The sequence below is a fragment of the Schistocerca serialis genome, chromosome 2 (assembly GCF_023864345.2).
Source record: "Schistocerca serialis cubense isolate TAMUIC-IGC-003099 chromosome 2, iqSchSeri2.2, whole genome shotgun sequence".
NCBI lineage: Eukaryota > Metazoa > Arthropoda > Insecta > Orthoptera > Acrididae > Schistocerca > Schistocerca serialis.
In genome coordinates this window covers 94296411-94322252 of record NC_064639.1, presented here as the reverse complement: position 1 = coordinate 94322252, position 25842 = coordinate 94296411, and the positions used below count along the sequence as shown (strand labels likewise).

The 25842-nt window shown below is 43.7% G+C and overlaps 1 protein-coding gene and 1 pseudogene across 1 annotated transcript in view; one reads left to right on the top strand and one right to left on the bottom strand.

Moving 5' to 3' along the window:
- The window catches only part of LOC126455748 (hemicentin-2-like), a 408606-nt gene that overhangs the window by 199206 nt on the left and 183558 nt on the right, over positions 1-25842 (bottom strand). Inside the window, exons 4-5 of the mRNA XM_050091516.1 lie at positions 9271-9430; positions 9047-9213 (exon numbers count right to left, since the gene is read on the bottom strand). Coding sequence (XP_049947473.1) covers positions 9047-9213; positions 9271-9430 — 327 coding nt within the window. The remainder of the gene's footprint in view (positions 1-9046; positions 9214-9270; positions 9431-25842) is intronic.
- LOC126458949 (5S ribosomal RNA) lies at positions 4983-5099 on the top strand (annotated as a pseudogene).

Genomic DNA, 25842 nt, shown 5'->3' with positions numbered 1-25842 from the left:
AGGCCATGGACAGGGAATGTGGATAGGGACGTGGGGTGGGAATGTTGGTCGGTCGAGAGGCCTACCGAGGTAGTCCGCGCGATGGTAGAAACACCATGTCTGGGTCGCTCAGTGGTTAACGTTACTGACTGATAAGCAGGAGATCCTGGGTTCGATTCCCGATCCAGCACACATTTTCACTCATTGCCGTTGATTCCGCTAAAACTCTAGATGTAACTCATATCAATACTTCCTTCTCTTTCCTTTGCTTTCCATCCCTCCACTTTCAATTCACACAGTGCGCATTTAAAGCAAACCTTTTTTGCATTTTCATAGTTGTGCTTCTAGAGCATATGACTGGCGAAAATTATGAATAGACATCATCTTTCAGACGTAGGAAGACGCTACCAACTTTCGTTCAAGTCGCACAACTCGTCCTTGGTGCTGCGATTTTTTTTCCGTCACTGTATTTAAGCTTACGATGTGCTTAGGTTACGATGGGCTGCGGCGAAACATAAACAACAGGTGCCCGACAACAGCCTCGTCACAATTCATGGGTGTTGCCGCCGTGTCGATTTACTTTTATTTTTCCTACAGCTCACCACTGAAGATAGCACAGGAAAGATTACTAATACCGTTTTTTCATCAAATGCTCATCAATTTGGTACAATTTTTAATCCATTTAAGTTATTGTGTATTTGAGAAAAACAATAACATGATGAAAATTACATTAAATTTTAGTATAAAACACCTCGCAGATACCACTTCGAAATACACAGTACTACCTTGGTTTTCAATTTTATTTGTGAGTTTACCTTTGAATAGCTTCTGAGCTACGAATCACAGAATCGTGGGAGTTTATCAAATTATAATTACTCTGACCTTAGACACGGAAGCAATTTTTTATTACAGCTGCGAGTTTGCAAATATATTAACTTAAACTCTACTGTAGACGACAAGAAACTGTATCCCTACAAAAAATGCAAAGTTTCACGCCGACTGAGGTAAAATGGAACAGCCTATATGCAGTAACTTCGAAGCTAAGGAAAGTCTCTATAGTTTTATGTCTAGATGTTTCACCGCAGATACAAAGGCAACATCATTTTTCCCTGTCCATCTAGGGAAGAACACCAATTTGTCATTTCAGATACAGCAGATAGCACGTAAAGCGCAGACGCCGGGCAGTATTGGTCATGTCAGTCCGCACTCACAAATTGGCAGAGGGACAGGAATGACAGCCTGCTAGGCAGTATCGAGTTTACGTAAGTCGATGTTGCGTCGTCTTCGCTCTACCATTACCTGTCCGTCTAGTAAAACCTCTATGAATCAGTCCCTAGACTTGGTCATTTAGGTCTCCTTGAATGTTTGTATTAAAAGTAGAATAATTTTTTTCCAATAGACCAGATTCTCATCTCTATTTCCCCAGCCTATGTCCGTTGGCCATCGTGCCCCGCCAAAAACCTTACTGGTAAATAGTCTTCCTCATTTAGCCACTGGTTGAGTGAAATTCACAATACTGTTACTCTTCAGGACGACACAAGCCGATAGTGTCAATTGCATTTCCGTTCTGGGTATCTAATGTTGTAGGAAATACTTCCGATTATTATGTTTTATACGTAATAAAGATGTGAGGTATACCGAGAAGCCAGATTTTGGCTACGTAGGCGATTCAATAATACATCATAACTACAGTGCATGAGCACAGACTTCTTAACACAATCCAGCTGCTCCAAGGTAGCCCTGTGATGCTACGTAAGTAACTTTATTGACTCTGGGGGGACGAACGGCGATCCGGGCCATTCCATGAAACTTTATTTTCCGATGCTGGGGGAATGGCGTCGTGTTCTTTTGTTAGTATAGGAAGATTGGAACATAAAGTAGAATGTGAGTAAACAGATCCTGGACTAAAGATATTGAGATGGGAAGTAATAAAGGCTACGAGTGAAGCAATGGGCTGTGACGAAACACGACTAAAAGTGCTAAAACTGTAGAAGTGGAGTAACAGCTAAACTGACAAACCTCATTAATAGGATATTTGACGAGTGCATTTACCCTCCATACTGTATTTAGTTAAATAGATCCTAGTCTCTTTGCCAAAGAAATAATAGGCCAAAGAATTTAAAGACTTTACGCCAAATTGATTTCATATGTGACATCACAAATGGCGTGTGAAAGCTTGTACTCAGAAGATTTTACAGACTAACATGGAATTCGTGGAGGGAGTCACAGTTTGGGTTCTGAAAAGGAAAAGGGCCGTGAGAAATGTACCGGGATATGAGGATGGTAAGTCAAAAAATCCTGGTATTTCTTAGGAATATCTTAATCTGTTTGTTGATTGGTAATAGACGATTGTGTGAGTTTAGCGGACTATCGTCCTCACGTCACTGGCAGATGTGGTGTAGTCTGGATGGACAGAAGAATGGTAGGGAAACCAAAAGTATGGATAGGCAATGAGAAAACAGATGAGGCAAGTATTGCAAGTTTTGTTAGACAAGGGTAGCTAGTATTTTTAACAACTTTTTACAATTCATGTTATGAGGAAGTAACGAAGCGTTAGGACAAATAGGTGGAATGATAGACCCAGACGTAAGGGTAATTGACATGTCGCTGTAGTTGTGGATTTCAGCACGAAAAATGGTTTGATGCAGATTTCTACCTAGTCTATCTCGTGCAAGCCTCTTCATCTCTAGATAACTACTGTAGCCTACATGCAGTTAAACGGGCTGACTGTATTCGACCTTTGGCCTCCCTCCAAAATTTTATTCCCATACGTATCTCCATTACCAAGATGATGATTCCTTCATGCCCAAGGATACATTATTTTAGTCAAATTATGCCATAAACGTCTTATTCTGTCCAATTCTGTTCGGTACCTTTTTTTAACTATTCGATTTATGCATCACATCTTAAGCATTGTTCTGCAGCAACAGACTTCAAAAGATTCTATTATCTCATATAGTGACGTAGGTTATGGTGGATGTTGTAATTGAAGATAAAATCTTCCAGGACGTTATACACCGTCACTTTTCTCTTCAGTCTTCAGCTAACGGTGAACAGTAGAATATTCCGAAAAATAAACCAGCAGAGGAGTCGACATGCACATCGTGCAGAAGAAACTGACGAGGAGCATGACGCGGTATAACTTTATCATCCTTCTTTCACTTCCATGGAAGGCTACGCTACAGACAAATAAATTCATAAAAGAATGCCTAACACTTATTTTTATGTTAGACGTTAACAAATTAGTCTTTTTCAAAAATGCTTATCTTGCTATTGCTAGTCTGAGCTTTGTAACCTTTCTACTTTCGTGGTCGTGATAGCTGATGCCATCTACTACATTAAGAGTCTCATTTCCTAATCTAATTTCCTCAGACTCGCCTGATTTAAGTCGACTAAGTTCCTTTTACAGACCGAATAACATTGAGAAAACGTTGAAACCCCACACAGCTCACTTGTGTTCATCGCTTCTCTTTAACATCCTTCGACTCTTACAACTGCTGTTTGGTTTCCATACAAATTATAAATTACCTTTCCGTCCTTTAACTTTACCCACGCTAGCTCCATAATCTCAAAGAATGTAGACTACTCCACATCGTCAAAAATTTCCTCTTAATCAACAGATGTTATGAAGATAGATTAGCCATTCTTCAGTCAATCTTATATGATAAGGTGTAGGGTCAGTAATGCCTTGCGTGTTACACTACGTCACTACAACCCAATCTGATTCCCCCAAAGACTGGCTCTACCATTTTTCCCTTTATTCTGTATATACTTCGTGTTAGTGTATTGCAACCATGATTCAGTTCAGAAACATTGACACTTGCAGAACCAACATTTTCTTTGGAACTGGAATTATTACATTCATGTCTGAGAGTAATTCGTCTAGCACCATAATGTTGCCATTATTAGAGAAAACAAAACGATGGAATATGGTGAAGAGGATTTGAAATGTGGAGGAAGTACATGGAATGAGAGTAGATATAGAGACGACCAAAATGATGTTAATTAGCAAACATGAGGGCTGCGTAATAACTTCGTTCTAAGGAAAAATACTGGAAGACATCATTTACCATAGGAAGTTTGTGTCAGATAGTGAAATCTGCATGAGGACAATAAACAGAACATATATGAGTAAAAGGGCCATAAAAATGTGCAGTTAGATAGTAAAAAGAAATCTGATATAGTAAAGAAAAAGACTTTGAAAGACGTTTGTCTGGTGTGTGGTATAGTACGACAATGAATCATGAACATTAAAAGAGGGAAGGAAAAATAGTTGAATCTGTTTGAAACGTGGTTGTGGGGAAAAATATAAAATGGAGTGGCAGAATAAAGGATGCAGAGGAACTGCTAAGAGTAGGAGAGGCATGACAGCTAGCGAAAATGATCAGAATTGGGAAAACGAAGCCAGAGCGTATAATGCGAAGAAATTGCGCTGCAGGAAAGATTGCAGAGAAGATGGAGGGAGGGAGAGACAGAGAAAGCAAAAGAAAGATGAGGAGGGAATAATACTAGGAATACACGACAATGAAAAGAAAGAACATACAATTGTGAGCAGGACTCGTCACTTGAATGTTCTGTACAACCTTAATTATGTATATAAATTTGTCTATAGGTTTTGAATACTGATTTTCCGAGTATCAAAATATATGTAATAAATGAGCGTATCTTTTGACTATATTTACTTGTAAACTTAAATTCTTTATGCCGTCAAGTTATTGTCGACCTAAGTACAAGGACAAATAGGCACACGGAAGTCCTATAAGGCAGTGGTTCCGAAGTTTTCTGAGACCGATCAGATATAAGACAGTTTGCCCCACTGCCACCATCAAAAGCGCCTAACTAAACTTGAGAATGAAAAACAATTTTCTTTCTAAACTTTCAGTTTTAAAATGACGAAAGGTAAATGCTATTTAGATTCCGTAGGTGTTTCATTAAATCATGGACTGGTGAGTCTATGAGAAGATTGGCACTCCTTATTTGTAGCTCGCTCTTTTTATACGATGGGCAACGGCCTTGCCGCAGTGGATACACCGGTTCACGTCAGATCACCGAAGTTAAGCGCTGTCGGGCATGGTCGGCACTTGCATGGGTGACCATACGGCCGCCATGCGCTGTTGCCATTTTTCGGGGTGCACTCAGCCTCATGATCCCAATTCAGGAGCTCCTCGATCTAATAGTAGCGGCTCCGGTCAAAGAAAACCATCGTAACGACCGGGAGAGCGGTGTGCTGACCACATGCCCCTCCTTTCCGCATTCTGAGCTGAGGATGACACGGCGGTCGGATGATCCCGACGGGCCACTTGTGGCCTGATGATGGAGTGCTTTTTTTTTATATAATGATCAAGCAATTCTCATTTCATCACGGGTGCTTTCCACAGTCACTCGTCAGATAAGAAAGCTAACAATCCACGTTGAGGATGGAGACTTGCTACAAGACTTGTTTTCTCAGCACCACACCTCTCTGTAGCGATACTTGCGTCACCCACATCCTGCACTTCCTCTTAGAATCAACTTAATTAAATTGTGTTCACTGTACTTAGACCTATAGTCTGTTAATCACTCGATAGGTGAATTGCCAGAAATTAGAAGAATTGATGCTGCCAATGCTGTGAGTCAGACCACAGCCGCAACAATAGCAATACTGTGTAAGCCCTACAGCTGTGTAGTGGCACCTACAGTTTCTGTTGTGTTATCATTTAATTAATTTATTGTTGCGAAATAAAAATGGAGTCTATCCTCAGGAACTATTTACAACTCGTAGGAGGCATTATCATGAGATTTTTAAGCATATGGACTGTATCTGTCTCAGGTTTGGACGCAAGGTCGAAAGTAAAAAGTATTTGTGTAATGGGTGGACTATTTGAGGAAGACTATTTTGACACATTTGTTCCAGAAGCTACAGCGTCCACCATGTTACGTGATGTGTTAATGGTAGTATTTGACAGAAACGTAATCACTGGTAACTTGCATAATCATCTCCTTACGAAATAGTGATAATGGCAATATTCTTTTAAAAAATAATTTACTTTCGTGATCGAAACACAAATGGAGACTTTAAGTTTTAGTTCTCAGAAACTTATAATTCACCTCTCAGGAGGTAATTAATCCCCGGTTGAGAACAACTGGTATAGGGGTTACGTTTTTACCGACTGTTGTACGAAAGGCTAAAAAGGGACGAAGCTAGCAACAGATTAAGCAAGAGATGCAAAGTACAAGTGTGGTGTCACCGCCAGACACCACACTTGCTAGGTGGTAGCCTTTAAATCGGCCGCGGTCCGTTAGTATACGTCGGACCCGCGTGTCGCCACTGTCAGTGATTGAAGACCGAGCGCCGCCACACGGCAGGTCTAGAGAGACTTCCTAGCACTCGCCCAGTTGTACAGCCGACTTTGCTAGCGATGGTTCACTGACAAATTACGCTCTCATTGACCGAGACGATAGTTGGCATAGCCTTCAGCTACGTCATTTGCTACGACCTAGCAAGGTGCCATTATCATTTGCTATTTATCTTGTGATGCATGTACCGTCAGACCGATGTTCACCAATTATGGATTAAAGTTAAGTATTCCAACAGCTACGTACTTTATTTGCTAGACTAAAATCCTTTAACTGTTCCAGACCTCACGCCAGCCTGCGTGAGTTTAAACGCGTGCCTTTCGGCTTCACCTCCTAGTGGCTTGGCTGTCTTGCTAAGTCACAACAACAAGAAAGTGAAGGGCATGGGGTCGAAGGAAGACGGACGCAGCACAATGGAGACGGTGTGGCATTACTGCCATATCGCTGCCACGCTTATTACATTTTTGTTGTTATGTTTTAATCACAATATAAGAAGATTTTCTACGGGACGTAAGCGAGTAGGTAGGATCACAGGGCGGACTCATCGAACAATGCGGCAGACTGTCATATTACGTGAGAACGAGCGGGTGAGCAACAGCCGTATCGTTCTAGATCAGAGAGAGAGAGAGAGAGAGAGAGAGAGTGAGGCTTCACCTACAACAATGGGTGCCAAGAAGAGAGTTTTGTATTATTCATATTTACTGTGTAAACATTAATGTATAGCGCCAATCGTACTGGTTACGTTACTTGCACTGAGAACTCGTGAACAATAATATCGGTATCATTCAGTTCATCAGGAAATACTAACTATAAATTTTAATTACTGTTAGTGCTTATTGACAGTAAGGGCAGATCAGTCCCAAGAGGGTCCTGAGAGGGCAGCCACCAAACTGGTAAGGTAACTCACAAGGAATCTACGATCGGTTTCCGAGGAGGTAATGTATGAATCTTTGTATAAAGCCTGACCTCATTTAATCACGGAACAGTTTACTGAAAAATTGCCTTGGTATCCAAGGTGATAACAAGTGAACTACTGCGTGAAGCGAAACTCTGCGTAAACACGGAATTAATAGAGTTCATTCGGAAAACTTATTTGTGCAATTTCGTGTGAACTCGAATTTCGTGTGAAGTACTTTGTTACTTTTGCGGAGCTTGGGAACTAATGATTAATGACTGCTAATCTTATTATGAATATTACTGATAGACTGGCTACAGATATCGTTTTGTTAATTTTGGGATTGGAGAAATAAGGCGAAGTTAGGTCGCTTTCTAACACTTCATGATTTTCATTGCGCTTAGCATTTAAACCTACGCACTTTCCATATTACTGTGCCCCGTGTACTGCATAAGCCTTAGAGCCCGCGACCGATGGAGAAGAAGCAAGGTAAGGAAATTGATGAAGTGTGGACGAACTGGACTATCATCATCAAATCACACAAGGGAAACTCCCCGTCGTACCCTCATCAGATTTAGTGGTAAGATGGCCCGTGGATAACCCGTCAAAAACCGAACACAGATGTATCTTGAAAATAGGAAGAGGGTTTATTGAACAGTGAAAAAGAGCAAAATAGAAACGCTGAGCGGACCAAGAACAAAAAGTGCAATAAAGAACAGCTTGACGCAGCAGTGGTTTCGTAGGCAGCTGGCCACTGGGATGGACTGCCAAATAAGCGAGCCGTATTGAAAACTTTCTCGTGCCTTTTTTTTTTCAGAACACTGTAAACATTCGAATTCTTGTTCTCGTTCAGTCTTGGCAGTTGTCATGCTATCCATTGGTTATATAATTTGAGTCATATGCTAACAATGCGTTACCATCGCCAGCAAATGTGACGAATAGTGAGAACAAGCGACATACCACGTAGACGTCTCACACAAATTAAAACAACAAATGAACGGTTGTTAATTACGTCACAACAAAGGAATTCAAGAGTCAACTTCCAAAACGGAACACAACTTCAAAAACGTTTAAAACATGTGTTTCGACAGAGCACAGAGGAACTGTGTGAGTGTGAAACTGTTGCGTTGATTTGTTGCAGCTTATGTGGCAAACTATTATATTTCCATAATTTCCATAACATTCTCATTCACACGAACGCCTATATCGGGCAAGGACGCATATCTACTGACTTACCAGTCGTACAAATTAGGTGCGATAAGAGATTCCTATCATATGACACACGTACTGTCACTAGTGCCGTACATGACACACCAGACCTGTTTTCCGGTGCAGGATTCAGTTGACTTCTTGCCTTGTCATCAAACGTTTCCGGTTCCCATTCGAAAGCCACTTCCTTTGTACTGTCAATATAGGCCCCTACTTACACCTCGCCGTTGTAAACGGACGTTACACCACGGCACAGACACAAATCTGAATGAAACGAATAGCGAAAAAAACAATGGCAGAGGGACGTATGCACGGGGTCCCCTGCGGCATAGCCTACAACCGTAAACACTTAAGCACGACACGATTTCTATTTAGGTTGGCTTCATATTGTACCTCTTGTCCTTAGACCGTTCACTGTTTCTATTTTGCTTTTTTATTTTTGTTACAGTCCAGTACTTCTTCCTGTTTTCATGCTTGATCTGTGTTCAGCTTTTGTCCACTGGGCTCTCTTACCTATAAATCTGAGGGGTGTGAGATGGGGAGACTCCCTAGTCAACATCAGTTTGCGCCCTCGTGTACTCCCCGTCTGTTGTGGTAGAGTTACAGCGGACCGCAGGTGGTACTCACACTGGACGTCGAGCAGCAGCGAGACCTGTAGCGCGGGCTGCGGCAGCGCGGGGTGCTGCACGAGGCACGCGACGCTGGCGTTGTGGTGCGCGCGCAGCAGCCGCGCCAGCCGTGCCTCGGAGCGCAGCACGTGGGCCGCGGCGGGCAGCGGCGCGGCGGGCTGCGTGCTCAGCAGGGGCACGGCGCCGTGCTGGTGCTGTTGCGGCTGCGCCTGCGCGTCCGGCTGCCCGGCGAGCGCCAGCCGCCACGAGAGGCGCGGCGGCGGCTCTCCGCCCTCGGCCACGCAGCCCACGGCGAGCGCCGAGCCCTCCAGCACCGGCAGGAACACGTTGCCGGGGTCCAGCCGCCGCCCGTCCACCTCCAGGAAGACCGCGTGCGGCGGCTCTGCCCACAGCCAAACACACACGCAGCTCTGAGCACCAGCACTCTCAATAAACGGCTGCCGTACGAGTACTACTTGTTTTTCGAGGTCCGGTCAGTCGCGAAATGGAAACTACAACGAAACTTCAAAACGTCGTACTTCTTAGACACACCCTAGCTACTTCTCTACATAGTCACCCCTCTGACTACGACATTTTATCGTAGCACTGCACCGACTGTCCAACATCTAAGCCGGCCGGAGTGGCCGTGCGGTTTGAGCATCTAGGCTCTGCAGTCTGGAGCCGGGTGACCGCTACGTTCGCAGGTTCGAATCCTGCCTCGGGCATGGATGTTAGTTAGGTTTAATTGATTCTAAGTTCTAGGGGACTGATGACCTCAGACGTTAAGTCGCATAGTGCTCAGAGCCATTTGAACCAACATATAAGTAGCGGCCTGTGCTTTCCACCAATTCTCTAGGTTGGTGTGGAGCTCGTTGTCTGTGCCCAAATACTAAAAAACAAAGAGATCATAATCAGAGGGAGCCAAGTCCGAGCTGTGTGGTCAGTGGTCAAACACCTTCCGTGATTAAATATTTCCCATCGAAAACTTTGCAATGTGCACCCTAACATTGATTGCCGCGAGGAAACACAGTAAGTGCTAGCAAAAATCCTCATCGCTTGATTTGCTCTATGGAGAGTAATAGGACTTCTCTTATTCTTTATGTACATAAATGATCTGACGAACAGGGTAAGTAGAAAATAACAGCTGTATACTGGATGAAACTGTGGTGTACACGAACGTGTCGTCTTTGAGTGCTATGATCAGAGAACTTAGGACTCCTATGGAGGCTAGTAGACCGCCGTTTCTCCCTCGTTCTGTGTGCGAGTGGAGCAGAAAAGGAAATGAGTTGCAGTCATACAGTGTTCCTACAGCTGTGCACCCAACGGCAGCTTGCGGAATATGTATGTAGATATAGATGTACACGATTTTCTCGTATCACCTGGCCTACTCGCTGGACAGCATCATTTGTTGACATTCGGTTCCTTCCCTGAGCGACTGAATTATGAAAGTCTGTACGTCCAACTTCACAGTTCCTGCACTACTGCCGCACTTTGTCAGTTACACGTGACAGTTATGGTATGTGGAGTGCATGAAATCAGGCGGCACCCCTCAGCACGCACCTCACACTTGGTGGGAGACTCTTATTACTCCAGGCACATTTATGTGCTCAATGTGCGCTCAAAACTGAAAAGTGCGACGTGAACTGTTCAAAGCGCATTCTAGAGGCGCTGCATAATACATGTGTGCAAAGCTTCATTGGATTATCATTGTGGACTTAACTGCGCGACCTATCAGACTTAATGTAAAATTAGCCCTCATGTAAATTATCTGCGAGACGGTGTCTCACAGTTGAAAGATGATTAATGAAGAACACGTTTACAGTGCAACATTTCAAAGAGCGTCAAAAGTGTACATCTGCGGCAGTTAAAATAGCATGTACGAAAGCAGGCCTGCCTAGTTTTGCAATTTTACACACAGTTCTTACCAGATCTTCACCCCGGTTCCAATGGAAGTCCAGAATTATTTTAGACTTGACGTCTTATCAGCGATATTGAACTCCAGATTTTACGTGTCAGTCTATGTATTTAATATTTTAGATAAGAATCAAGGACTTAAAGTTGAGTACGCTGATGGCTCCAAACAGTGGGACTCCCATGGTTAGTCCGTGTACCTCGACCGAATCTTAAGGATACTGGCCATCCACATGAGTACATTGTATTGAGTGCTGTACTCCCGCGATTCTGGAGGCACTCCATCCAGTGAGGCTCTTCAGGGCGAGCAGTTTCTCTTCAGTTCTGTATACCTTAGTAGCCACAATCATTGCAGCACATGAACCCGAGAAACTTGCCGAGCTAATCCATGACAATTTGTACTTTCTTCAAGGTTGGGAAGCAAGTATCACTCTGCTGCATCTGACAATTTTGAGCCTTTATCGACGCCTGCAGGGAACATGACGTCACACAGTGAATCGTTCTGCTGCAGACTGTTATTTCAATGTTGCGTCAGATATCGTGGAATGGCTGGCAGTAACAATCAGCTGCAGTTGACGAAGCAAGCAAGACAGCCATGGCGAACCTCTTGCCGGTAATTTATTGGGACGAGGTGATCCTGACCTATCTCCGAAGTGAGTACTGTCCCCTAGCATATTGCTTCCTATCTCCTTAAATGGATCCCCTGGTCTGTAATGCCTGCAGCGTGCAACACTGTGTGCCACATTTTTATTGAGTGCTTTTCATATTGCGACTAGAGGGAAAAGCGAATGTCGGTGGCGATATGTCCTCTATTTTAGCTGATGTCGAAGCGAGAACGGAGAGGGTTTTAACGTTTTGTATAGTCTAGACCTTGGCCTAGTCTTTATGGCTGGAGATTTTAGTGTTTTGTGGAGTCTTTGACCCAGCCTTTTTGTTGCTGTGATGGGCCAGCCACAGATATTGCCTGTATTCTTTTACTTCTCTCCATAGCTTTTCTTTTGTCTCGCAGTATGTATTCAGTCTTGTAAGCTATGGGATTTTCTTCGTTTCGTGTGTGTGTGTGCGTGGATGAATGTGGTTTAGCAAACTAAAAGAAATTGCAAACACGCAATTAATTATTAGTTCCATGGTGAGTGTAATTTTGTGTAGTGACCCTTCTGGCAGCCTCATTATGCAAGTTAATTTATGAACCGATGGATCCAGCTCGAGCAGCAATTTTATATTGAATACATTTGTTAGCTACAGAAAATAGTTATGACTGTAACATTTCTATATGATAACTACAAAAAATTTTCAATAAAAGTTTGCTTCAATCATCTGCTAGTGAAGAACCCTCAGACCAGTACAATATTTGTTGTCTTTTATCACAAATTAGATAAAGGATTTTTCATACTTTGTGGTTTGTGATGGTGGTATGAACCTTTGTAAGTCTGTGATCGATAGTAACTTTCACCAATATTGTTGATAATTTTTCTAATAAGTTACGTTACAGGAAAACTGAAGAGTCCACTTGAACTGAAGCAGATATATGTATGACTAATTCTGTGATTTGGTTTCATAATGTAGATAAAATATTACCTACAGTTTAGCATTGTATTACTGACTGATTTTGGAATCGACGTAGGTTAACAATGTTATGCACTGTTAACCTGTTTTCGGACTTTTTCAGTTCTGATTGTGTGGTATAGCAATTGTATATTGCTCCTTCTCTTTCTCACACTTGGGGAATCACGTATTTTTAAGAAATGCATGGCAATTTTTAATGAAATTGAATGTTTTTATACTCTCGGAAGGGGCTATTGACTTCATATACTTCATCATGCAGCCGGCCGAAGTGGCCGTGCGGTTAAAGGCGCTGCAGTCCGGAACCGCAAGACCGCTACGGTCGCAGGTTCGAATCCTGCCTCGGGCATGGATATTTGTGATGTCTTTAGGTTAGTTAGGTTTAACTAGTTCTACGTTCTAGGGGACTAATGACCTCAGCAGTTGAGTCCCATAGTGCTCAGTGCCATTTGAACCAATTTGAACTACGTCATGCATTCTGAAGTCGTTTTCAACCTCAGTTTTACTTTCCTTCAGTTGAGAGTGTTTACCTAGCGATCAATGTGGCGCAGTGGTGAGCACGGTGGATTCACATTCTGGAGGCTTCAAATCGCCATCCAATCATCCAGATTTAGGTTTCTCGGGATTTCTCTTCATCGCTCCTGACGAATGCCTGGATGGTGCTTCTCAAGGGGTACGGCCCATTGCCCTCCACATCCCTTCGTAATACGAGCTTGTGCTCCGTCTGTAATGACGGCACTGTCAATGGAACGTTTCCTTCCTTGAGACTGTTGTGAAAAGCAAAGCAGAAAAGTGAGGAGACCTTTCACCAAGCTTTTTATACAATATGCATTCTAGAGCTGTTCAGTTGGCATTGATTGTTTTTGTGAAAACTGTGGTTTGATTGACAGTTGACGAACCTATTATCCACTTGTGTCACAAATCAAGAAATAGCCGCCCACTGAAATGTTTGGGGGGGATGAAAGATGGGCCGTGACCGACCCGGCGTGGTTCCGCTGGTGCCAGCGTGGCGTTTGAATTTCCTGGCGGCTACATCTAGCAACACGACCGAGACATATAGAGGGCGTAGCTGAGCTGGGTCGACGGAATGCAGGACGACACGCGTGAGTCTCTTGAGCCGGGCGAGATGCAACGACACGGAACCGGCAGTCAGGCACGTAATTGCAGCAGGTCAGGAGCACCAACCACGACTGCCGCTCAAGTTGGGAATGTTATTGAGTGTGGTGGGATTAGGAGTGGCAGCCCGGTTTGCGGCGCCATGTCACGGATTGCGCAGCCCCTTGCCGGTGGTTCGAGTGCTTCCTGGGTCATGGATGTGTGTGTTGTTCTTGGCATAGTTTAAGTACTGTGTGAGTCTAGGAACCGATGACCTCAGCAGTTTGTTCCCTTAGGAATTTACACACATTTGAACATTTGATTAGGGACACGACAGCTAGATCACCAGCAGTTGTGCAGTGCCTACCCGCTACTCGCGAGGAGCTTTCGGGGGCAGTTTTGGTATCAGAATAATTGCTGAGTGAATTATGTTTGAACGTTCGCTGTGTCAGTTGTAACTCGAACAAAACTGGTTGTGAAGACTGCTTATTTCAAAATTTGTTTTTAATGGGCCCGATTTTATTTCAGTCCTAATTGAACCACTATCAAGAAACTATTTTCCCATAAATATTGTGTAAGGTAACTCACGTAATCTAACGAGTCATTTCGCTCACCTGTCGTTCTGCTACACAGTGGTCCAGATCGTGTTTGCTTCAGATTATGTGGTTTATTATTATTAATCGCTAATAAAACCGATTTTTACGATACATTTTGATTGTTACAGGATAGGTGACGAGAGAATGAGCGACCTGAGAGAGACATGGTAGTATCAGGGGCAGTGAGCCCCTTGGGTGTGTAGCCAAGCAAGAGCGTATGGTGAAGGAAGTATTGCGTCACTCTGTTGTAACAACGTCGCATCCCAATCAGGAGAGTGAGCTCGTCGCCATTATTGAATCAACTGTAACAGACTCTGCTGTTTCAGTTTTTTAGGTTGGTGAGCCATCCTGCACGCAATTGAGGCGTTTGAATGTCCGAATAATGCATTACGTGAATAGGTCGCGTGATTTGCTTTGTGTCGAAGGGAGCGGCCAACTGAGTAAACAAATAGGCCAGTTACAGGGACAAGCTTGTGACATCTCTGAACGCATTGAGGAAATGCTTGCCTACTCAAAGTGCAGGAGGGAGATTAGAAGCAAAGAGCTCGGAAGCTTCTGGAAGGGAAATTCAGTATTGCAGTCAGATCGATCGGCGAGTTGTAGACAGCCCTCAAGCCTGCGTAACGAACGGCGAGTGCCGGTAGATGTTTGCTAAGCTACCTAGTTCTTTACTTGGAAAGCTATAACCGACTAGAAAGCTGTCGGTCAATATTTTAGCACAGATACAGCAACTGCTGCGATTCCTAGCTGATTTACAGGAGCAAGGTGGAAATTGTGGCCTGAGGAGGCCAACAGTCCAATAAGTCACTATATCCAAAATTTACAGGCCATTTAATGCACTATTTTTGCACAGAAAGTGGGCCAGTACATTTTCAATGAATTCCGTCAATACTTACGTTCGGAGCATTGCAGGAAATAGTGGAGAATAACTATTGCAGAGTAAAAGATACTGAAGGCACTTACAATAGTACTTGCACAATATCAGACACACCGTCAAGTTGTTACGTTTACTGTATGGTGACGCGGAGATTATAGATAATATTCTTGAACAGACTGATCCAATTGTTAGGTGTAGGTTATGGTTTGTGAAGACACCACAGACTTACAAACTATGCTACACATGTGTAGGCCGTTCGCTATGTGTACGTGAAGAGAAAAGGAGACAGGGATATGTGAAGGCGCCAAAGGAGATTCGGAAACGGTACTATAAGAATATCAGAACGACGTTTAGCTATTACGGAGTTGGGATCCCTGACCATTTTAATCGGACAGAAATCTGACTGACGAGCCAGGAAGTCGAGGGGGAAAGTTAGAGCGGGTACTCCCTTGGCGCGCAAGCGAGTTGTTAATTTTTCTATTGGTTACCTTCCATTTATATGTCTTACTGCATTATTTGTAACAGATCATTATCATTAAGTACAGAGGAACAGTACCACAAGTAACAACCACCGCGTCGATTAACCCCATTGAGAACTGGGCTCGCGAGCTGCAGGATGGAAAACTCTGGTAATCTAAAATTGTTGCGGTATTCATGTTTTAATTGAGGTTCCAGGCATTCACTGGGACGTTCCAGGGGAGGTACCTCGTCACTTAGCTGTTTCTGTGATTCTTGATTCTCATTTTATCCAACATCCAGGACTTATGCTTAATTGGAGGGAAAAGCAATTTTCGTTTCTCTTCGGTATGATACGAACTTATTTTCTGAACTTGATGTACTTTTGTAGGTGGGGATATTCAGTCGCGAAATAAATTCAAACCTTCAGCTGTCCTTTATTTTGCACAATTCGCTAACAGTTTAGGTCAAAGACCATTATGAAGCTTAGCTGCCGTTTATGCCACCTAAGCTTGACAGTGGTCACTGACCGAAACTCTTAGCAAATTTTACAAAATAAAGGACAGCTGCAGGTTTCACTATGAATTTTAACAATTCTCGTAAGGCGCCGATGCAGGTTAAAGGCGTCATAACTACAGATTCACACAAGTGTGTTAATTATAGTCATACATCTCCTGAGCAGGTCGCACAGTTGCGCAACGTACATCAGTTATATCCGGACGTGCTGACCGATAACTGCCGACTCCTGCGTTTGGCGAGTGCGATACTGAGCTTACTGATTAATGCAGTCAGACAACCATCGAAAAAGAACCAGCTCAAGCCGGTCTTGGGTGAAATGCTTCATGACAGAATTATAAGACTTTCTTACTCTCCATATTCCTTACCAACATCTCTCGTTCTAAAGTGGGATGGTAGCGTTTGGCTTGTTATAGATTACTTGCACTAAACAAAAAGATATTTTTACAGTCCATCCAGATGCCTGATTTACATTCTTCCACTTCTTGGTATAGTAGGGCTAAACTCTTCACCGCTTTGAATCTCAATCATGACTATTTGTATTCTCAGATTTACTTGTCTGAAGTTCCCTAGTCAGTTACAATGTTTTCTACCAGTTCGAATTTGTAGAAATTTAACAAGGTTTTTTCGACTCCCAAGTTGAGAGTATTTTTTTCAGATATCAAATTTAAACTCTTCTATCACTACCTAGATGACTTGATTACCTTCAATGAGGATTTCCGTGAGTGTATTCGGCATAATGGGATGGTTTTCCACCGGTTGAACCAGGTTGGGCTCACAGATAAAATTTCTGAAGTAAAATTCTCTCTTTCACGAACGTCATTTGTAGAACATATAGTTTCCCCCCTGGGTACTAACGACCATCAGTATTGTATTGATTCTATTTACATATATCCACAGCTTAAACATTTCAGGGCCAAGAAGGGTCATCAGAATCACCTGTTGTGTTCTATGTCACAAGCATCACTTTGGAAGCACCATAGTCAATTATGCCGCTTGCAGCTGAAGCAGGTATTTGATGATTTTTTATTATATCTTACGTTGTATATAACAGGTGATCAAGAAGTTTCCATTCAAGGGCCGTGCAATCCAGCGTCGGCAAGCCAATCACTCAGAATCACCGTGACCACTGAGGCAAGTGTCTCAGCGACGCAACAGGTTTAAGAGAACCGTTCGGTAACACGCCTTGACTTGCTGCATCAGTAAGTCCGTAAATGCATGCTGCACATCTTCGTCCAACAGGTATCGGCGATCCTTTGAGGCCTTGCTCATGGGACCGTAGGCGCGATAATCGCACGGGGAGAGACGGGGACTACTGGGCGGGTGCCCAAGTGTCTCCCACTGGAGCTGGCGTAACTCTACATCACGACATGTGCGATATGTGGACGTGTGTTGTCACCAGGCAGCAGCACCTCTTCGCGCTTCATTTTACAACAGGTGGTTTTCGTGCCCTACAAACAGTTCTCATCATCCAATGTGTGTCTACCGCTGCTCGTCCTTTGGCAGCCAAGGCAAGAAAAACTGCATATTGGTCCTGTTTGTAGGCATTTGGTAATAACGATTCCATAGTTCACGTTTCCGTATTTTATCGTATGCGTGTCGGTAGGACACGAATACCACACTAGTCATTGGCCTAAATGTTGATGCTTATACACCTGCATCGGAGTCGCGCTATTTCGCATACACGCTGTAGCTATGCCCTCAGTCTCGAACTTTACGATCAGCCCTTACAAACTGACGATCCCTCGAAAACACGTCATTTTTGTGCGATTCGTTAACCTTAGTGTAATGGATACTGGTGCAGACGAAGATAACCTGTTTAATGTGAATATTTTTTATTTACCTTTATGTTTTATAAAAGGTGTTGTGTACATAGTTCCGCGTAGTCAGTGCGTACACAACTTTCCCACTAGAGCGCGCCCCGCAAAGCACAACAGCGCAGGCGCAGCACTCGTCCGTCTCCGCACTACGAGATGGCGCTGTCTTAGAGACGGACCAAATTCTGCTTCCGCAGATCCGCGTATTAATATGTAACGCAGCCAATGAGATTGCTGCTAACGTAGAACCTTTTCTCCTCGCAGATCACACTCGCGCAGTGATACCTGAACGCGCGAGGTATTACAGCGAGTGTACAGACTTCCGATTAGTCAGTCTGCATTAGTCTGCATCAGTCTGCATTAGTTTGTACTAGTCAATAGTTAAGTTTCAGTCAGCGCCTAATAAGATTATCATATTTCTGTACATAGCCATGAAGATAAACGTATAGACACTTTGTCAAGTATCAGAGATATATGAGAATAAGATTAACGTACCATGACCAAAGGAACTTCAGATTGTCAATTGTAAATAGCATCCAGGACCAAGTTAAGTTATTTTTATGCTTGTCATTATTTTAATAAATGTGTTTGAAAATTAATCTAGTTCTGTTTAAAGTTGGTCTCCGTCAATCTGCTACTCTAAGCGTACAAGTGGCATTTCTATCGTCTGACCTAACGGCAGAAGATAAACACGCCACGATAAGACCACGAGACGTATTGCTGACACCCGTCTACATCGTTAGAGCGACAAGTCAAATAATCTGATGGTGTGTGTACCGAAGGTCTTGTAGTACGCACACCACAGATCCAGAATGAGATTTTCACTCTGCAGCGGAGTGTTCGCTTATATGAAACTTCCTGGCAGAATAAAACTGTTTGCTGGACTGAGACTCGAACTCGAGACCCTTGCCTTTCGCGGGCAAGTGGCATTTCTATCGTCTGACGTAACGGCAGAAGATAAACACGCCACGATAAGACCATGAGACATATTGCTGGCAGTCGCCTACTTCCTTAGAGCGACAAGTCAAATAATCTGATGGCTAGTGTACTGAAGGTCTTACTGTACGCACTCCACAAAAGGTTCTGAGACTTTTTTCAGTAAATTAACAGAAATATGATGTGACATGCAACGGTATGTAAGTAAATGGAAGATCGCGCTCTATTCAGGGCAAGTCATTCGATTGCCTGACCCAGCCAGCGACTTATTTACTCCCAATTAAATTTTTATTTATTCTTTAATTTAAAAATATTTCCAGATTTTGGGATACATCTTTATTTTATAAGCATTGTGCGTGAATTTGTTCAGAATCGAGCATCTGTGCGTGCACACAGATGCACAGACACCCACACACGCAGACACACACACACACACACACACACACACACACACACACACACACACACACACACACACTTTTGCGCGATTGTGCTCTTAATAGTAATTTTGCGTAAATAAATAATTCTTAGACTTTATCTACAAAAGATCGTGCACTGCTAATGGTACGAGATTTTTCAATTTATTTCAAGACTCTTGTATTTCACATGCTCTAAAAATTCCGGTACTGAGTAGAAACTGTAATCTACGAACAATTCCGTTAGGGTTTCAAGTCTCTTCTATTTCACTTGCTCTGAAAATTACACTACCGAAACAGTGATCTAACATAAATGCCATTACTGTTTTACTAAAAAGGGAGAATAATTAAATAAATTTTGTCTTAATGGAAGACTAATATAAATTTTTGTCTCGCTGTTTGTAATGAAAATTTTTGAAGCAGCTGTGCTTAATGACTGGACAAGGAATTTCCCTTTTGCCTTGTATCATGTTCACTGCTACCGAAGATTTTACTTGCACGTACTACAGAGTAATATGGATATCATATGGGCAGTGGAGAAAACGTGCTTTTTAATACCACTAATGTATGAATTTAACACGCTTCCCTAGAAGTGGTCACCCAGCAGGGCCTGCTTGATTTCCTCACGATTCTGATAGACATTTGGTACGACTCACTTCTAGCACAGACTTCGTAGAAAGCAGGTGAGACTAACACGCGGAATGGTGAGCCCTCTTCGTAACTGACAGCGGTGACTGAAGTCTATTCTGCGCAAAAGGTGTTCTCTCCTAAGTGCAGGGGTACGACAAAAGAATTTAAACACCGCGAGAAATGCCTGCTTCTACATAAATGCAGGTGCTAACCAAGCCTGCGTGTTTCGCTGTTGTATTTGATCAACGGACGCCAGCTGTGCAGTGTTTTCAGTACGTCGCAAGTGTAAGTCGTGATTAAAGCAGGGCTCTGTGTAGTTGTGACCGCATTACTTCCGAGTTCAGTGAGTCCGCTTGTCGAACTGTTCGTTCCAGTTTTGTCTGTGCTTCCACTACCAAGATGGTCGATGAGTTCGGTATTTCAAGAGGCACCGTATCGGACAGCATACAGCGGAAGCCGAGAGACATCATACGGGAAGTCACAACGCGGAGGGAAGTGTGTTTCGACTGAACGTGACAGACAAGGAGGACGACAGCTGTAATAGTCACTGCATATCTGAGTGTACTCTCGTGAGGCCTCTCAGTACCAAAACAGCACGAAGAGAGTTTCAGAAGCAAGAAACTGCAGGGTGAGCTGGAATTCCAAAGTCATTCGTCAGCTATGCAAGTGCGCGTAACATGGAAACATGCTACCGAAACAGCAAAACCTGGATTACGCAGTAATGGAAGAGTGCCATTTCGTCGAATGAGTCATATCTTACGCTGTTTCCAATCTCTGTCCGAGTGTACTTCCCATGGGTAAAAATGGACTGGGGTTTAGTGTTGATGTGTGCAACGATATAGTTGTATTCCATGGGCCCCAAGGACGCTTTGCTAGACAGATTTACTGCTGACGATATGTGACCATTGTGGCTGATTAGGTCCAACCGATAGTACAATGTGTGTCCCCAATGGTGATACTGTGTCCCAAGACCGTAGGACCCTGGTCAAACAGCTCACTTCATCCAGGAGTGGTTTTGTGATGAATTGTCACATCTCGTCTGGCCATCATAATTCACCAGATGTCGATATTACTGAACCTTTGTTGTCTGCTTTGGAGAGAAGGTCGCGTGATCGCTGTCTACTTTCATCATCAATACATGATCTTGTCACTACGTTGCAGGTAGAATGGTATAAGGTTCCCTTGAATAAAAATACAGGACCTGTATTTGTCCATTTTGAGACGACTGTAACGTCCTTTGATTGTCAACGGTTTTCCAAGACCGTATTAGGTATGGTAGTATGTTTCCGTAAAATTTGTACACCACCTGTATATTATAGATTCAGCTGCGATGGTGGTAAGATCTTATGGGACCAAACTGCAGAGGTCATCGGTCCCCAGGCTTACACACTACTTAATCAAACTAACTTTCGCTAGGGGCAACAAACACACCCATCTCCGAGGGAGCACGCTCATCTCCGATTAAGGCAGCCGCGCGAATCTTGGCAAGGCGCCCCAGCCCGCGCCGCTACATCGCGCGGTGAGACAGCTGTATAGGCTTCCAGATATCTGTTGTTGTTACCAATAAAGTATTACATATGCTGAAGTAAAAGGTATGCCAATGACATACTGCTAAATTCCTAAATGCATACGTTTGCGATAAACATAATGCTAACTGGACATATGTTTCATTGATCTGATCACACTCTAAGCGAACAGGCTATAATATTTGAACTGTAGTGTAATTTTCATGTATTCAACGACCTTCCTCTCGTTACTGTTGCGCACAGCGGCCAACCTAGACGGACAGGGTTAACCAGAAATCCAGCAACAATCTTTCAGAGGATGTTCAGCGATGCCGTCTGATATTTTAGTATATGGACGCCGCTGCTTTCTGAGTTACTGTCCGTGATTCTGTTTCTTGTGCGAATCAACTTTGTATCTGTATGGCATTCAAGACATCTCACAACATTGAAAATGTTGACGGCATTCGTTGCTTCGCTTACTGCCATTCGCTCACGGTGCATGGCGCAGAAGACAGTAGTATCAGCTTCAGTATTTGGCTTCAAGCTTGCATTCGTTACAGCCTGGTTCTACCTTGGGTGTGTTTTTTTGATAGTGTTAGTTTCACGATGACAATGATAGTCAGCTACACGGGTAGTTGACCGAGAACTATCTCGTGCATGGGTGCACTGAATGCAATGGGGAAAGGGGAGAGTGCTTCTGGTTCACCCTCTATATAGTCACGCAGCAAACATAACCCACCAGAGTCTACGTATAGTGGTGCAAAAAAAAAAAAAAAAAAAAAAAAAAAAAGAAAGAAAGAAAGAAAAACCAAAAGCACAGTACGCCACCGTGCCTAACAATGCCTAACACGCTTTAGGAAGGCATATACTATTCAAAACAGCTTCCAGTTGTCGCGGAATGTATAAATACGGGAACTGTAATAATAGAGAGGGATAGTGACCACGCAGCCTTCTCTCCAATGTAGGCCACAAAAGCTAGGTAAATTGAGTTCTGGAGACTGTGGTGGCCGGCTGACGCGCTAGCAAAACCAGGTCTGGGAGATGTGAGCCGTGTTAGTAGGTGACCTGTCTTCTTGGCACACAGCATCACCATCTGGGAACAGACATTAAACCATGGGACCAACCAGGTCAGCAAAAGTGGTATTATAATCGTTGGCATTAAGGCGACCTTACAAATCGACTCATCCGACTACATTACGTTCATCCACTGCTCCATAGGCCGAGTTTTATGGCTTCAGCATCACGTTTTTCTTTATGGTCAGCTTTATCGCCGATGAGTGCTTATGGAATTGCATGCCGCCCTGCAAGTAAAGGCTTATGGAGCTCTTTTTGTAAGGCTGACACGTATCGCAAGTGCAAATATTCAGTTGTGCAGTGATTTTTGCAGCAGTTGTCTCAGTTGCAGTTGTCGTCAATGGCAGTCTGTCGCGATCACTCAACACGTAATTGCGTCTGCGTTGTGACGTCGTTTCCCCTGCATGCAGCACACGAGTAAACTTTCGATGCGGAGCCTCTTGACACATCAATAATTTAAGCTCCCTTAGCTACGGAAGCACGCATCTTACGGACAGCAACAATTTGCCTACGTTGGAATCCACGTAGCTCCGACATAATACTGTTAAAACTACACAGAGTGGCACTTGCAACGTACTGAGGACACCGCAGAGGTGACGAAGGTGGTCACACACGACAACGGAAACCTAAAAGCTTGCCTGGCTTCAGCATTTGTATACAAGCAGGCGTTTCTCGCCGTTGAGCCGTGCACCGCTCGAGTTCATCCCATTGATTGTTTGTTATCTTCTATTACGGTAGTTCCGCCTCGTTTTCTTATTCCATTTACTGGCGTCACTAACTTGATGCCTTACTTGCCCGTGAGTGGCATCGGCAGCGCGTATCGATAAGTGCACTGTCGTACCATCTCTGGAGCAACCGATAGTATTTCCGGGTCGTCGTGTGTCGGGTAGTCAGTGAGTGGGAAACGCACCAGCAGTAAAGTCGCCACGGAACAGCAGTCGCGGACGGACCAGCAGTCCAGTCGGTCGGTTGCCATGGAGCAGCAAGCAAGCCCCATCGCGCGGGGTCGGGCTGGAGCCGCTGGCGGCGTGCAGTTGCTGTTGGAATGTGAGGTGCCGCTTGCGAGTGCTACGAAGTTATTCGCCCACAGATCTTGGACATGAAAGTTCAGCCCTCACTTAACTTACTATCGAGCCTCAACTGTTTGCATTTCTTCGTTTGATTCTGGTTGTCGCTTTTGGGACATTCCAGCGAGAAACAACATGTCTGCATTTATGTGAGCTAAGATTCCTGTGAAATTTAACTTAATTTATTCCCTGTTACGGAAGTTCACCAGCGGTATCTTCTGCCTGGTGGCCGTTGACGTTCCGGCTACCTGCCCTGGTCGTTGACGTAATTTTCGGCGGTGTATTTTCCTCGTCTTGTTGTTGCTGTCCAGCGCGGCGTGTAGTTCGACAGCTGAGGTGTTGTTGGTGGTTGCGTGCGCCAGTATTCTGTGTGTCGTGTATTGAAATCTTGTGGTCGGTTTGCTGGTTGCGTGGAGCGGAACTGATTTGGTTGATTGGTCGGTAGGCTGTCTGTCGGTTGGGTTGCCTCCATATTAAGAAGTCGTTGGACAGGCTGCATGTCTCACCTAAACTGGAGTAGGTGTTACAATCCCAGGCTGACTCTTGGAAACTTCTGAGTGTCATTCCTTGTGTGTTACATAGTAATTTCCCTATTCGGTTTTTAGTTATTTGTTGATGTGCGGCCTTCAGCCGAGTTTTAATTTCTGTTAAATTAATGTTTCTGTTTTCCCCTGAAGGCATAAGATTGTTATGCTTTTGTTTTAAGATAAGGCCTTCTGCATTTTGATTGAAACTCTTCTTATTGCTTATTATGCGGCCTCCACCCAAGTTCCTTAAGATGAAATTGCTAAGGTCTTCAGCCTGTTTAGACGGAAGAGTTAGAAAAAAAATTGTGTGAAACCTCCAGTAGAACCTTGTATTTCAATTTCTTGCTTAGACCTTGCGTCTTGGTATTTGAGTGTGGCTTACTGCCGATCTAAAGTTAATCAAGGAAGGTTGATTAAGGCTTTAAGTGTTTTGCATCCTTGTTGTAGTATTGTATCTTGATAAATAAAGTCTGTATGTTGAGTGCAACTGACAGCAATTATTTTGGCCCCTTTACACAACCTAATCAGCTCTGTCCTGCTAGCACAGGCGTTTCAGCGGTGTCTCCATATTTTTGTTCAGCCTCTGTAGTCGCAACGTCCACTAGACTTTCCAAAGTAAATGATTTCGTGTTGGGATTTTTGAAGAAGCAAGTTATTACAATAATTTAAAACAAGTTTCAGTAGTTTACATGCCCGTCTATTCCGTAAATACCCTCCCCCGACTTCTTACGATTTAGGGACAGATGAGCAGCTCCTATTCTGTGAGACCTTAACTTTTCCCGGCGAATCGAATGTTCAAATAACTTACGGGTTTGCTGCCGGGTGACGTCGTCGAACACCGCCGATATTTCGACAGGAGCACACCCTGCCATTCTCAAGGCACAAATGCAAGGAAGAAAAAATGTGCAAGCAAATTTAATACCTCGGTTCACAGAGGAGAAACTAGGAAGACACCACACACAGATCAAGTGCCAACACAACCAAAGATAACCAACATCAGAAACATCGATAGTTACTATTAATCAACAGGTGAGGTAGCACTAATTCTGTCCTTCTGTTTTTGATGAGACACAGAGCCGGATTCCAAGCAGCATTTAAACAAAATCCACCATCTCTGTTAGTAAGGTTGCTTGATAGTCTGATTTCAACAGCTTCCTCAATAACACTGTCCCAATAGCTGGACGTGCAAGCCAGAATCTCCGTGTTGTTGTATTCCATAGGATGACCGGTGTGAAGGCAATGTTCCGCAATAGCGGATTTGCTCGGTTGTTGTAAGCGTGTGTGACGCTTATGTTCAATACACCGGTCTTCCACACTTCTGATTGTCTGACCAATATATGACATGCCACAACTGCAAGGAATACGATAGACCCCAGCCTTACGCAAACCAAGATCATCTTTTACGGACGCCAACGGGGCCTTAATCTTATAAGGTGGTCGAAAAACACATTTCACATCATATTTCCACAAAATACGGACAATCCTGTTGGATAATCCTTCCTGCGTAAGGCAAAAAGGCCGCAGACTTAGGTGCCACTTCGTTGTTATCGTCACTCACCCGCTGCACAGAAGGCTGATGGCGCAAGGCACGTTTGATCTGCCTCTCACAATAACCATTCTGACGAAAGGTGACTTCGAGATGTGCTAGCTCAGCTGCCAAACTTTCAGGGTCTGAGATAACGTGGGCCCTGTGAACCAAGGTGCGAAGTACCCCTTCACGCTGAGCTGGATGGAGACAACTATCAGCTGGCAGATACAAGTCAGTGTGGGTGGGCTTCCTATAAACAGAATGTCCCAATGTACTATCAGTCTTCCTTTTGACAAACACA